Source organism: Uloborus diversus, chromosome 3 (genome assembly GCF_026930045.1).
Source record: "Uloborus diversus isolate 005 chromosome 3, Udiv.v.3.1, whole genome shotgun sequence".
Lineage (NCBI taxonomy): Eukaryota > Metazoa > Arthropoda > Arachnida > Araneae > Uloboridae > Uloborus > Uloborus diversus.
Genome location: NC_072733.1, coordinates 128,283,521 through 128,297,542, shown reverse-complemented (window position 1 = coordinate 128,297,542; position 14,022 = coordinate 128,283,521). Strand labels below are relative to the sequence as shown.

Sequence of the window (14,022 nt, the reverse complement as noted above, 5' to 3'; positions counted from 1 at the left end):
ATTTGCCGAATAAGGAAAATTTTCCAGGAGTGAAGTAGTACCTCAGCTTGTAGAAAAATTTTATTTTAAAATATAAAAAACTTGAAAAGCATTATTGCTGTTTCAATTTGAAACCAGTAGATGGCGCCACTATTTTAAATTCAGGAAGAAATATTCTTCCTTTCCCCACCTGCAATAGTAATGGAACGATCCACTTCCATAGGGAGTGAGTTTGGAAATGAAGGGCTAGTCGTGCGGAGGAGCAATACGGAGGATCCGAGTTCCGATTGTGAGTTCGCTTCTTCAGGTAATGGTGTGTGGGCTTGAACGTTGTCTTTGCGATTGTCCGAGCATCCAAGAGAGAAAACATGAGATCATTTAAAACTATTAGCGGAGTCGGAAATTCTCTGCAAGTTTTCTCCCTGTTGTTCATGTTGTTAATTTAATTCAAGATGAATGAAAAATGTGCGTACCAAGCGGTCTTTTACCGGAGTAAGTATTTTCTGTACATCAATTCGCAAATTTTTTAATTGTGCTGCCATGTGTAGGAATTTTACCCCTGTCGTTCACCATATTTTGAATTGTAAATGAATTGTGAAGTTCTGTAATGACGTAATGTTTTACAGTACGATTTCGCATACTGTTCTTCGGCGTCTTGTGACATTTTAGAATTGATTATTGACGCACTTCTCTCGTTATTCACAACGCACTAGTTTTTGCTCTAGTTTATTTCAAGTAATTTTATTTTGTCAATATGTTTCGATAAACTTATCGTAACTGCATATATTTTTTTTTTTAAATTTCTTACTATTATTTCTCTGGTATTTAGTGTGATAAAAATGTAGAAAACAAATTAAAAGTCAAGTATTCTTGTACTTCAGTAATTTAAAATTTTCAACGTTTGTTACCTTAGTAGGATTGGATATCTTCATTTTTTTTAAAATTAAAATCAATTCCTCTGGTTTTGCACAGTGTAATCTGAGTATTTTCAACATGTTTATTTCAAAATTTGTTCAGTAATGTTTTTCTTTTTTTACTCCACAGGCAAAAAGACTTATTATGTGAAATGCATTTTATCATAGCTGACTACTGCAAATACTGGAGCATGACTGTATATTTCAGGATACTTATTTTCTTCTAAGTTAAAGGAGAGAAGGGTTTTAAATATGGAAAGCAGTTTGTTCTGTTTTGGTGCTTTAAAACATAGTAAGTTATTTGCCATTTTATTTTTCTTTAATAATTTATTTGTAAAATGTTAGAACATGCGCTACAAATTAACAGTAAATCTAACAATATATATCAGCACATTAATGAAGGCCATCAAAAATGCTTTGATAAAATTTTAATTTTGGTTATAATTGTTTTTGAGTTCAAAAGATGTAATTTGCTTTTGAGTTAAACGTTCATCAGTCGACAAATAATTTCCAACTTTTGTTTATAAAAAGGAACAGTTAGAGCATTGCTTGCAGGACATGTTTGGAGATTTGCAACTAATGTATGGAAATATTGCAGTTGATTATGTTTACACTTCTACCAGGGTACCCACCCCCTAAGAGCAAGGGTGAGTGCCCGGAATATTGTGACCCCCCCCCCAAGCGAGAGAGCCCTCCCCCCAAAAAAAATGAGAAAAATTCCCCTTAAAACATCCCCCCCCCCTAAAAATTCCAATGGTGCACCCCTGTTTCTACAAAATTTTGAGGAATCTGTTGGTTTCAAAATGTTTTCCAAAAAGTATGAAGAAAATGGAAATTTGATTTTTATTTTTAATATTATAGCCAGAATAAATATTTAGAATTCTTCTTTCCAATTAAATCTGAAAAGTTTTTTATACAAAAAGTAGCAAATATGCAGTTAGATGACTAAGTACAATTTCTTGCTCAAATGGTTTTTGGTAGTGTCGGTTCAGTTTATTTTTTAGAAGTCGGAAACTAATGCATTTTATAAATTAATATAATAATTAATAATAAAATTGATAACTAAGATATTTATTTACACTGTATTATTAATATCATTATTATTTCTCAACTAACAAAACTAAATACAATTTTTTAATTACAACTAGGTTTTTTTTCCATTTTTGCCAGCATTTTTAAAGCAAAATTGCCACCCTGCTTTAAATTTCCTAATATTTGAATTTATTTGAATCTTACATACACATGCATATAGTGTATAGTACAAGCTTTTTTTTTTTTTGAAGTTTTATAATTCAATTTTCGCTCCTTTGATTTAAAATGATGTTCTCTTACAGTGTTTGTATTTCTCTTGTGGCTTTCAACTTTGAATCCTTCTGATTGTAGCTATGCTGAAGCAATTTTATACAATGCTAGTCCAACTACTGTGAAACAGTATTATGTTCCATATCCACATCATCATCTTATGAGGTACTCCAAGAGAGATTTCCAATTCCGTGAGCAAAAACCTGTCCATTTTAAACGTCCTCCAATTGCCCATGATGTTTTTCAAATTGAACCTTCTGATGCTATCGATAAAATTAAATATTCACAACCTGCTTATCCTGAACTTAGTGCATATTTAAACATGAAAGTGCCTTCAACGACACCAAATAACAGAGTGATTAAAGTGCCAGCTCCACATCGTAATCTTAATGACATCGATGAACAATCTTTTGCATCTACCGAGTATTCTGTGAAAGACACAGCCACATTTATTAGAGATCATAGGAATTTAGATCATGAGTCTGAAAATGGGTATTTAAGAGAAGCAATTGTGAATTCGAAGTATAAAATTAGTGATGATTTTGATACGAATTATAGTAGTGATTCTCCAAACATGCATAATCATGAAAAGAATAATTTTACTGATATAAATGATTATTTGGTTTTATCATCTGATGCAGTGTTGAGTTATGAAGTTCCAACTTCAAACAATACCAGCACCCTCCAAAACCATTCTATTGTGAGGCAAAATGTTGAACGTGCAATAGATAATGTGCTTAGTCTTAATTACACTGAATTTAACTATTCTACTTTATTGCCAATAGTAAAAACTGTTTTGCCAGGATTTTCTACTGAGAGTTCTATAGTATTTAATACGCATGTATATTCAGATTCTTCAAATCAGACTGAAAATAATGATGCCGTGTCTACAGTGGTTTATGAGCATGCATTGGAAGATGGAAATAGCTCCAGTGTGTTGCCGTCAAAAGAAATTGACAGTGACAGATTATCCTCAGGCACCGTTGCTGGGATAGTGATTTCTGTACTTGTTTGTGTGACTGTTTTATCAAGTAAGTTATTTTTAATTGATTCTCCATTCTTTAGCAGATTCCAATTTTAATTTAGAGCATTACTGCTTACTTTTTTAAGTGTATTGATTGAAATATTCACTCAGAAAAAAAATTTAAGAGGATGCAAAAATCATGACCCCCCGCTCCCCAATATAATTTACTAAATTGTACTCGGGGGGGGGGGGGGGGGGGGGGGGGAGAGGAATGATGGTGCGAACTGCGCCATTCAAGTTTTAGGGAAGTTGTTTTCAAGAGTATTTTTCTTTTTGAGTTTAAGGAGGGGGGGGGGGGGGGGGGCTCTCGTGTGTCTTTGGCCTTTGGGTGGATGCGCCATTGTTCTTTGGAGAGGATGGGCTGCGGTACCCCTTGTATTAGTGTAGGGTTTATCTGGACATACTGATCATAAATCCGAGTTCCCTCAGGTCCTTCAAAATCCTTTAAAGTGCTTTATTTCAGTTACAAAAGGCCCTTTAAAGTGCTTAATTTTGAACAAAAATTCTTAATTATTTTGACAAGGTGCTTTATTTTTGATTTATTAAGGAAGTCTAAAAAGTGAACATTTTTTCTATCATATCTTCCCTCTTATTTCAAAGTCCATTGTTGATTTCCTTTACTGAAATTTGAAATTTTCACAAATCACTAATAATTCTTTGTTAATGTTTTCAATTGATTTTTTTCTTTTCAAAATTAATATCAAGTATGTTTAACGAGTTTTCCTAGCGACCATTTTCTGCTTCCTTTTGCAAAAACTGAAACTCCGCAAAAAAGTTTGTTTCTCATTTCTCGCTAAAATTCATTAAACGAGCATTTGCAAGCAATTGTGTAAATACCCGTCTTTTCTGTTGGGATTTTTGCAGACCCATGTATTATTCTCTTTCCACTCCCTTCCCTTGTATTACATTTTAAAATAATAATTGAAAGTTTTGAAACTTTGACAGACTAAAGAACTTTTAATATTTTTCCTTTTTCTATTCTTACTATATTTTCATATTATAACATGGTGACATATGTGTGAATATGGTAAATCAAAGTTATTTATGCCCGGAATTTGATTTAGTTTTATAAATGTTTTATTGCTTAAATTCTAATAATTATTTTTATGCTATTTTTTAAAATGATTATCAAAATATAAACATAAACCATAGGTAAGTTTTTTAATGACTTTTAAACGCAATATTGACTGCTCATCATTTGTGGTTTAATTATATTTCAAAATCAAATTAAAATATTTGAAATACGTTTTGTGGTGTCTGGAATTTCAGAAAATTTACTCTGGAAAACCTGGAAATCTCAGGGAGTTTGAGTTTGTCTGGAGAGCGGCCGCCCTGTTATTGTATCTGCCATCCATGATCGTTTAAGAGAGCAAAATACTACCGCTGCAGTAATTTTTGGGGTTTTAAAGAAAGTATAAAATTTTAAACTGATGTCCTTTTTTGCTACCACCGCACTGGAAGTGGTTAAGCTCCAGAAATAGATTTACAATACCAAAATGGTGCAATACCCCTTCCCTAAAAGTGATGAACCCCTCTCCCAAAGATATCATACAATAAAGAAAAGTATTGGTTTAAAAAGTTTTCAATCTCAACATCCATGCCATGTTTTACCAGCTTTTTAAAATAGTTTTTAGTTACAAAAGCAGCTATCATGGATCAAAACTTTACTAGAAATTTTTGCTTTAGATGGAAATATTTGTTTCAAGTTTTGCGTTATTAATAATGCATTGAGATTAGAAGTTTTTATAATTTTTATAGAAAAAGATACACTGTAGACCCCGTTTACTTGGATGGATTTTGCCTGAATTATGTAATTATCAAAAAAAAAGCAGTTATGGACAGTAGCGCAGCCAAATTTCTCTCTGACCAGGAAATCACACATTCAAGGAAATTCAAAAAAAAATCCAAATGGGTAGCATTGGGAAGAGCAAAGTATGTTTATGGCACAAAAATTATGTGGCCTGGTTATCGAAATATGCGATCTTAAAGTTCGCTGGAATTTCAAGGAAAGTCGCTAAATTTAGAGAGTTTCATTCAGAATATTTGTTAAAACAATGAAAATATAATGTAAATTGATTTCAAACCACCTTTTTTTTCTCTTTCTCTCTTGGGGAGTCCCCTAAACCCTAAGGTAAGGTGCCCCCAAAAAATTTACCCCCTATTAAACCCTAAGGTAAGGTTCCCCAAGTTTTTTTTCCAACTGTAGAAATGTATGTAAGTGTTGATTTTGTTGTTTTTTGGTATAATAAGCATTTGCCATGGGAAGGTAAAGCATAACGTTTGAATTTTTTTGCTTTTTTGCCATCTTCTGTGCTTTAGCTTTAGTGCTAAGCACAGTTTTAGAACAAGTTTGCGTATTTGGTTTCTACTGAAAATTAAGCATGGAAAAACATCATATTCCAACCTTTCTCTTTATAGAATCCAACACTTGTTTTTTCAAATATCTCAAAAATTCATTTCTGCAGATACTGAGCGTTAACTTTCCATGGCATAATTGACCCTTTCCCCCGTAAAATTTTGAAGAGACGGGCAGGATAAAAGTATATTTTTGCATTTTAGTGTATTTTAAACAGATTTCACTTCGGCACTTTAAGTATTAATTACAATATTATTGATGTAACATATTTTAAGCATTTCTTATTATAGTTCTTATAAATATTAGTTATGAGTTCATTTAGATTCTGTGAAAAGTTAATTTGTATACTTAAAGCAAAGTAAATTAAAAATAAAACTTCTGAGAAAATTTTAATTAGCAGATTAATGTTAAATACAAATAAGAAATAATATAAAATAAAAATGAAAGAAGCCTGTCCAAAGGGAAAAAAAATATGCTACTGACTCTGACAAACATGATACTGAACAAAAATAATGATTAAATGATAGAAAATTGTGGCACCAGGAATATTCGGGGCAGTAACCAGACTTTTGTTTCAGAGGGGGTTTTATCAAACACATTTTTTGAAATATTTATATGGTCTATCAAATTTGGTTTTATGTGTATTCTATTGATTTTTGTTACAATAGATATCTAAATGGAGGGAGGGAAAGTTCTTACAAAACGCCATATTGTTACATAATAAATGACTTTCTCAATAGCTACCATAAACACAAAATTAGTTTGTACATTTTTAGTCATGCTAATTTCATTTCACAAATAAAATTGAAATGATAATAATAACAACAATATTATTTTTGTCACAAAATATAAATAAATAAATATTGGAAAGCATTTCTTTGGATGAAAAATTTTGGAGGGGGTTGGAACCCTCTAAACCACCCCCTTGCATACGGCCCTGGGAATATTTCATCAATTTAAGTCTTGTACAGATATTGCAGCAGTCTTAACTCCTCTGAAAAACAAAATCGCAAAGATGTTCCAAATAGAGGTGGCCGAGTTTGTAATAACCCTGACTTGAACCAGGCATATTGTATCCTGTCCGAGTATTGCGGTGCACTTATCTGGTAATGAAAGAGTGATTTTAGTTTGATTGAAACATAACATGTAAAAGTTGTTCCAGTATTTTTAAAAATGAATAAATAACATGCAGTATGTTGCACATTTACATTATTGCCTCTTTTAGCTGTAGTGAGATTTTGTTCGGACGACAGGCGTTGTTGGAAAGAACTTTGTTCAGAATAGTTTTAAAAGAATAAAATCTCTCCATGCTGCAATTTCCGATATCGATAATTTTGAAGTGCATATTATTGACACTTACTATCAATTGCTTTCACTTTAGAATTTAAATTTTTATTTTCCATTTAAATTAAAAATCAAATATTTTTCCTCACAGTGGTCAGACAATAAAACTTAATGTATTGATAATAACTTTTTAAAAAAATTATATAAAAAAAAAGAACTGATACTACTATCTGTAACCATTTTATTTCAACATCAAAAGCTATCCATTTTATTATCTATATATGAGCTCAAATTAGCCTGTTTCTTGTTCATAGTAATTCTCCCAGATTATTAAGAAATACCTACAACATATTTCATTAATTTGAGTTAACACTTAAACACACTTAAAATACAGTAATATTCTGAAATGTAATATTAACACGAATGAAAATGTAAAATTTACTTTTAAATTTCGTTGTAAAGTTGTCATTCCTCTGGATAAAGCTCTCTATTTTTCACTTCATAGGCTTGATGGTGATTCTTTAATTTAACATACACAAGTAAAGTATTAATGCAAAACATCTTTCACACGCTTTCATATGACCCACGACTGGCGACTTTTCTTCAGATTTTTGGCAGACTTTAAGATCCTATATCTCCAAAGTGAGGGGACGAGTGTACATAACTCATGGGTCAAAAAAAGTCTCAATGTGCTCTTTCAAATTGGACCATTTTAAACCCATGTGGCTCCCTGGCAAGTAGAGTTTTTGGTCATAAGTATATAATAGGTGCATAAACTACTGTATTAGGATTGGCAATATGTGTTTAAAACAAAAGGGTTCTGGAGTCGCTTTTGGCCCCAGATCCATCCCCTGGTTGATCTGATTTGAATTTTTGTCGTACAATGCATTTTCAAAAATGTCTTTTTTCCTCCTGACTCTTTTGCCTCACGAAATTAATATAGATTTTTATTGTTCTTGAAACTAGAATTTTTTTGTTTTTGTTTTGTAATTTAAAACTTTAATCGAAAAATAAACCTAAAAAATCCTAGTGGTAGTTGAGCATAAGATCTTGACTTTTCACTATTCCTACCCTATTGCATAAAAACCTGCTTTACAGTAGTCATTGTGCTTGTTTATGTTAGTTTGTTAGCAATTAAACATATCTCCATTTTTAATGCTTAACAGATTCTATAGGGGGAAAATATTTACAATACCTAATTTTACACTCAAATCCAGTAATTGGCCTTTCCACCTTTACATATAAAGTAGTATTATTATATGCTTTATCTATGTCTTGTGTAAATTCGATGTGTTTACTGTTTGCTTATTTCTTTTGTCGTGCCATTTTTAAGTTGAAATATCTTCATTTTTTTAAAATGCCTGGCTGTTTTTATAAAGAAGTTTTTTTTTTTTTTTTTTTTTTTTTTTGTACATTTAATCTGTAATACTTTGTCATCATTTGGTAAGTTGGAGATGTATTTGTACATTATCTTTTTGTATGAAAAGTAAATGCATTTATTTAAAAAAATCTTTACTTTCAGGTGCTGTGATATATTTATTGTATCGAAAATATAATGGGAAGTGTACTAGTGTTGTCGAAGGCAAATTTAACTCTGATAACTGCGGTTACTTAGATGACAGCTTAAGAAGCAGTATTTATTTAAATAACCACATTGAATTGCCAAAAGTATGTAACATTTTATTGAATATTCTAGTTAAGTTCATTTCAGAATTTTTTTAGTTATTTCTTTTCTAAACATTTTTGTTCTTTCTTTCTTTATGTTCCTGATAGTATGCTTCACTTTTGTTGCGTTGTTATTTCCTTTCTGCATAAGCACCATGTGATTCATGAACTTTTATCTTTTAATTCATTTCACCTTTTGCATCAAAACTTCAGTTCCACTCTCCAGCGGTCCAGTTACTCACAACCACGAGAGTAAACACTTTTTTCTTTTAGTTTCAAAACTAGCACACATTAATTACTTGGATTTTAAATTGCAGTAAAATTACAGAAGAGAAAGTCCTCAGTAATCACAACATTTTTTCCAATGAAATTACTCACAGATGAAGTTTAAGCTTTCACAAAATGCTGCATTTACATAACGGACGATTGTTCTCTACAATTTTTCCTGGATTTTAAATGATTAGTTTGATACTTATGTTAAAATTTTCTTGAGAATTCCTGCTGAATGCTTTTTCTCTTTTCTGATTTGTTCTATGTTAAATAATATTTTATGGTTGCATAGCTATTTCATTTTGTTTAAAATGTTTTCAGCCTGGTGGGAACCCTGTTTATTATATATATATATATATATATATATATATATATATATATGGCATGAAAGAGTACGTATTCAAATACTTATGTACTAAAGGTTATTAACTCAGATTAATTTGAAAAGGCCAGATAGACTGGCAGGAAAAAGTTAATTTTTATTTTTAAGTTATACATTGAAATTCTTGTTTAATCTCTTAATTTTACATTTTGTTGTTAAAGTTTATGGGGGGAGGAGCGATGGAACCTATTATCTCCCTTTTGTATCTGCACCAGGGGTAACTCATACCATAGTTAATATCATTGCTCATTTTTGCTTTAATAAAGCAGCTTTTCTGCAGAATTTGAAGTTTATATTTCTTTTTGGATTTTAAGTAGTTTTTTTTTATGTGTACAAAACACCGTCAAGTGTGTGTGAGTGTTTTATGATTTAACAGTACTGTTATCATTTTCTTGAAAGTCTGAAAGATTTTTAGACAAATTTTTAAAGATGTATGGGGGAGGGGGGTTCGTTTGTAAGAAAAGAGGAAAAAATAGATCAACAAAAAGAGAAACAAAATTTTAAATGAGAATATAAAAGAAATCCCCCTCCTAATGTCCCAATCATAAGTTAATTTCAAACATCACAAGTGCATTTATTCAGAGCTACTGCTTCATTATTCCAATGTTGAAAAAAAAAAAACTTCCCACATGAAACCTGCGCTTTTGTTATTTTCAAACTGGAAACTTCCTGTAACTTGGAAACATCTGCAGTGCAGAATTGTATGCAATTCATTACAATTTTTTTTTGTTTGTTTTAGTTTTATTTATGTATCTGATGCTTGCATATTCAACATTTAGCATTAAAAGTTTTGTTCCATCGGAGATATTTCTACCATCTGAATCTTTACAAGAGTCTTTTAATTTCTCTTCTTTTGCAAAGCAAAAAGCTTTAAAGATCAGATACTAGTGTTTTAAAAAAATGTTCTGGATTTTTTTGGAATGATTTCCGGGAAAAGATATTTTTAACCTTCAAATATTCTGAATTTTATTTGGATAAAAATTTAAATTAAAAGAAAAAACCCTTCTAAGCATTACAATGAAATAAGTAAAGAGATAGTAATAAAAAAAGTAATTAAAAAAATTCTAGACTTTTCTTTACTGAATTCAGAATCTTAATTCATTTCCGTAGAAACCAAATAAGAGAGAGTCGGGAGGAATGAGACAGCAATGCATTTATACCAAAGTAAAATGTGAAAAAATATTTGTCGCTTGACCAACAGATGTACATGGTTTGTATGCTTTTAAAATAGTTTAAAAACCTTGAAGAACAATAAAATGTATCTTTGGTTCCTGAATTTTGCCCATTTTATTAGTCCTGTTGTTTAAAAAAGGATACATTAAATAAACTTAATTTTTGTCGCCGGTTTTCAGACAATTTCTCCAATATTATTTGTATACACGGTTTTTCCCCGAAAAAAATTTCATTACCGTGGGAAAACTTTTTTTTAAAAAACTAGCTTTAAAATTAATGCATTGAAAGAATACTACTAAGGATATGTTCCTAAATGATGTTGCACTTTTTTCAATATTTTTGAACCCTCTCCTCCTTTGTCCCATGTCAGGTTATTTTTCATAGACATTTTTATTTAAAAAATGTGTGTCACACTTCTTGTTACCTCCTTACTCCCCCTTGTCACAATTTCACAAATCCATCTCCCCCCCCCCCCCAAAGCATGACACCTGTGGACAGCCCCTTATCTGAATTTTCACTATTAACAACTCTATACAAAAAATGTTATTTTTGAAAACTTTCCAACATTCTTCACCATAAGTTGCGTGCAATGTTTGAGGTTTCAATCTTTTTGCATCTTGTAAGCTTTTGAATTATTTTAACAGTTGGAAGCTATGTTAACACATGCTGCCTTAAATCTGCTTATTTTTTATTTTAACAGTTTATTTATTTAATTTTAAGCTGAAGTTATTAAGTAATTGCCTACAATATAACTCCGTTATTTGCAGAATCTGCAACTTCAAATATTGGCACTCTTGAATTGCATGCAATTACAGATGATGTATTAGATGGCAAACTTTTGAGCACATTTAAGATTCAAAAATCATGGTTTTTCATAAAGCAAGCATTGGGAAAATATTCCATCATACGTTTCCTGATGCATTCCTAATTACAGTAAAATTTTTAAACGGATTTCATAGTTACTTCTGAAGTTACTGATTTCAACATTGAGGTTTAATTTTTAAATATTACGGTTTTATTGTTATTTCAGGTCAGCGGTAGCTTCGTCCTTTACTGCCCACTATTAAAGATTGATTTTGAAGCTTTTGTGGTATGGTGTAAAAAGGTTTTTCTAAAGCTGAAATTTTTACGTGCACTGTAACTAAATCAACACTCATAATTTTATTGCTAGGGGGCTCCGCTCCCAGCTGGTTTCGCTCGCAAACCCTGTTTGCCACCTGTGGTGGGTTACAGTTGATGCTTTTCTCCATGGATGTTCTGTAGCCTTTTTATCAATTCATATCTCAGTCTCCTTAGGTTTAGAGGGGTGAGAAACAGCAAAATGGCTTTCTTTGAATGTCCTGTATCCAACAGTACCAGTATTGACCTGGTAAACATTGATAGCACAGAGGAGATAGGGTTACAATCACACAGACTGATGCGCACAGGTTTTAATAGTGTATGTTGTAAAAGAGTTCACGTATTCAACGTAGTCCACACCAGCCCTTATAAATGATCGTTTTATCCGTGAAAAGTCCTTGAAAAAATTACAATTTTGGGTACAAACATTGATGTAGCAGCAAGAGTCTAAAGCTGCTGCTACATTTGCTGGACAAGCTAGGCTTTTTGTATTATATTTGGGATAAATGCAGCACTGTCTATTCCGCCAGAGTTTTCCCTATTTTTCTCTTGAGACGTTACCATATTAAAGTTGTGGAGTATTGTTTATAAATGCTTAGAAAAAAAAATAGAGGCTTTCGCTGAGAAGAATTGCCAAAAGCGTTGGTTCAATAAGACATTAGTATGCAACAGGTACGCACTAAATATTCAAATTATTGGGGGGGAAAAATGTTTTATTTATTTATTCACTTTTTTCAGGAAAGCTCAGAAGAGATGACATCGTTGGACAATGATTCATTTCTGAACAGCTTAGAAACCATGACAATACAAAATTACTGGGCTGATAATTCAAAAAATACCAAAGTGTAAATAGAGCATGAAATGTACTTCCCGAACCTGTCATTGTATTTATACATTGATTGTATTATATGTATTATATAATCATAAATTTAGTGTGAACATAATTTTATGTCTATTTATTTGAATTATGAGCTAAGTTGAATTATGATGGACATTAGCAGGAATCAAAGATGTATGTTTTCTTTTGTTTCTTCATTCATCCTTAATTTCGATTAAAAAATCTTTCATCAAACTTGTCATCAGCTTTTCATTTATTTATTTATCTTATATTTTTGAATGAGATTAATTAATTGACCTGAAGCAGCGTTGATTAATTCACATTATGGAAAAATAGTACAGTATTAGCCGGCATGCCGCAAATTTCAGGGGTCGCCAGATTTTCAATAACACTTGCCTGGTCCTTTCCGGCATGCTGGAAAAATCGAGGTCCCAAAGTGATGACCCCCCCCCATAATGTATATATACATGCATGTAATCCTAGTTTCTTAAATTTAGGTAGTAAACTAGTATTACGTGCCCTTAAAAAATAGTGTTTTCGAGAAAGAGCGGAAATATCGCTGCATTTACGAAATTTTTTTTAAAGGGAAATTTATCTTTAGCTGGCGATCGCATGAATGAAGATACAGCCATGTAATAGACGGGTCAAAATAGGACAGTGGCGCACCAGAAAGGGAGCCACAGCCAAGAATCTTGCATTGAATATTTTTCAAAACTATCCTCTATTACTCATTAAGGGAAAAAAAAATATCTTTGGAAAACAAAGTGATTTTAAGAAAATAATAGTAATGTTAAGGGAAAATCTTAATTTCTTTTTAAAATAAATCTGTGAATTAAAAATATTCAAAAGTTACAGCTTATTAATCAGTTAATTTCCCCCCTCCACCAATAAAGCCATCCCTTTCCTTTGAGCCGTGTACGTGTTTTCACAAGGTACGCGTACCGTGAATTGTACGTGAGCCGTGTACAATTTTCTCTACTGCTTGTCAAGGAGTAGAGAGAATTGTTAAAGAGGTTACGTAAGCTTCAAAACGCGTACACGGCTCAAAGGAAAGGGATGGCTTTATTCGGTCAAGGCTCATAGATAAAAAAGAACTTCCAAAATTTGAAACAAAAAGCAGTTTTAAATTGACTACTATCGATTAATATGAAATGTAAAAGAGACTTGAGTAAGATAATTTAATTGGAGGAAAATCATTTCTTTAAATTCTGAGAAATCTCTTCTGAAAAAGAGTTTGATATGTTTTTTAATTAATTATTTGTTTCTTAAATATTTTTAAAGTTTTTTTTTTTTTAATTTTCCGAAAAAGTTATTTTGATAAGTTTGTAAGCAATGATAGCTTGATGTAGAATTATTTGTTTCAGGCTAAAAAAGCCTCCAGCAAAACTCGCGCATCTTTTTAGAGCTGTTTAAAAACAGTAGTATGGAAACAGCTTGATATAATATGATAATACACATAATATTCTACGCATGTTGGTGTTTCGTTTTTTGTAATTCATTCTTGTAATTTCATAGTTCTATGTAATAAATTGAAAACAATGTTCGCCAGATTGTTTCATAACTTCTAATCTTACAATGTAACCAGAAAATAAATTCTAGTATATTTTATCTATAAAGCATAAAAAAATCAAACATTCTTCATTAGCAAAAAAATTTTTAAACTAAAGTTTATAAAAAAAAATTCTTAAAAGCTAGTACATTTATATTGAAAATTCT

At 31.3% G+C, this 14,022-nt stretch overlaps 1 protein-coding gene across 2 annotated transcripts; it reads left to right on the top strand.

The window, feature by feature from the left end:
* The first annotated feature begins 217 nt into the window (after window positions 1-217).
* On the top strand, window positions 218-12,523 carry LOC129218536 (uncharacterized). 2 transcript variants are annotated; one of them, XM_054852830.1, is made up of 5 exons: window positions 218-471; window positions 1,024-1,185; window positions 3,047-3,226; window positions 8,382-8,527; window positions 12,207-12,523. In XM_054852830.1, the coding sequence occupies exons 2-5, from the start codon at window positions 1,146-1,148 to the stop codon at window positions 12,315-12,317; spliced, it is 477 nt and encodes a 158-aa protein (XP_054708805.1). In that variant the 5' UTR covers window positions 218-471; window positions 1,024-1,145; the 3' UTR covers window positions 12,318-12,523. The 2 variants fall into 2 exon arrangements, with proteins under 2 accessions (XP_054708805.1, XP_054708804.1); XM_054852829.1 differs by having other exon boundaries at window positions 2,228-3,226.
* The last annotated feature ends 1,499 nt before the right edge of the window (window positions 12,524-14,022 follow it).

What these genes read in the sequence shown, in the direction of transcription:
- LOC129218536 (XM_054852829.1), top strand. Translation starts at nt 1,146, where the DNA reads ATGGAAAGCAGTTTGTTCTGTTTTGGTGCTTTAAAACATA. An exon ending in TTGTGTGACTGTTTTATCAA is followed by an intron (nt 3,227 to 8,381) that starts GTAAGTTATTTT and finishes CTTTACTTTCAG; the next exon opens with GTGCTGTGATATATTTATTG. An exon ending in ACCACATTGAATTGCCAAAA is followed by an intron (nt 8,528 to 12,206) that starts GTATGTAACATT and finishes CACTTTTTTCAG; the next exon opens with GAAAGCTCAGAAGAGATGAC.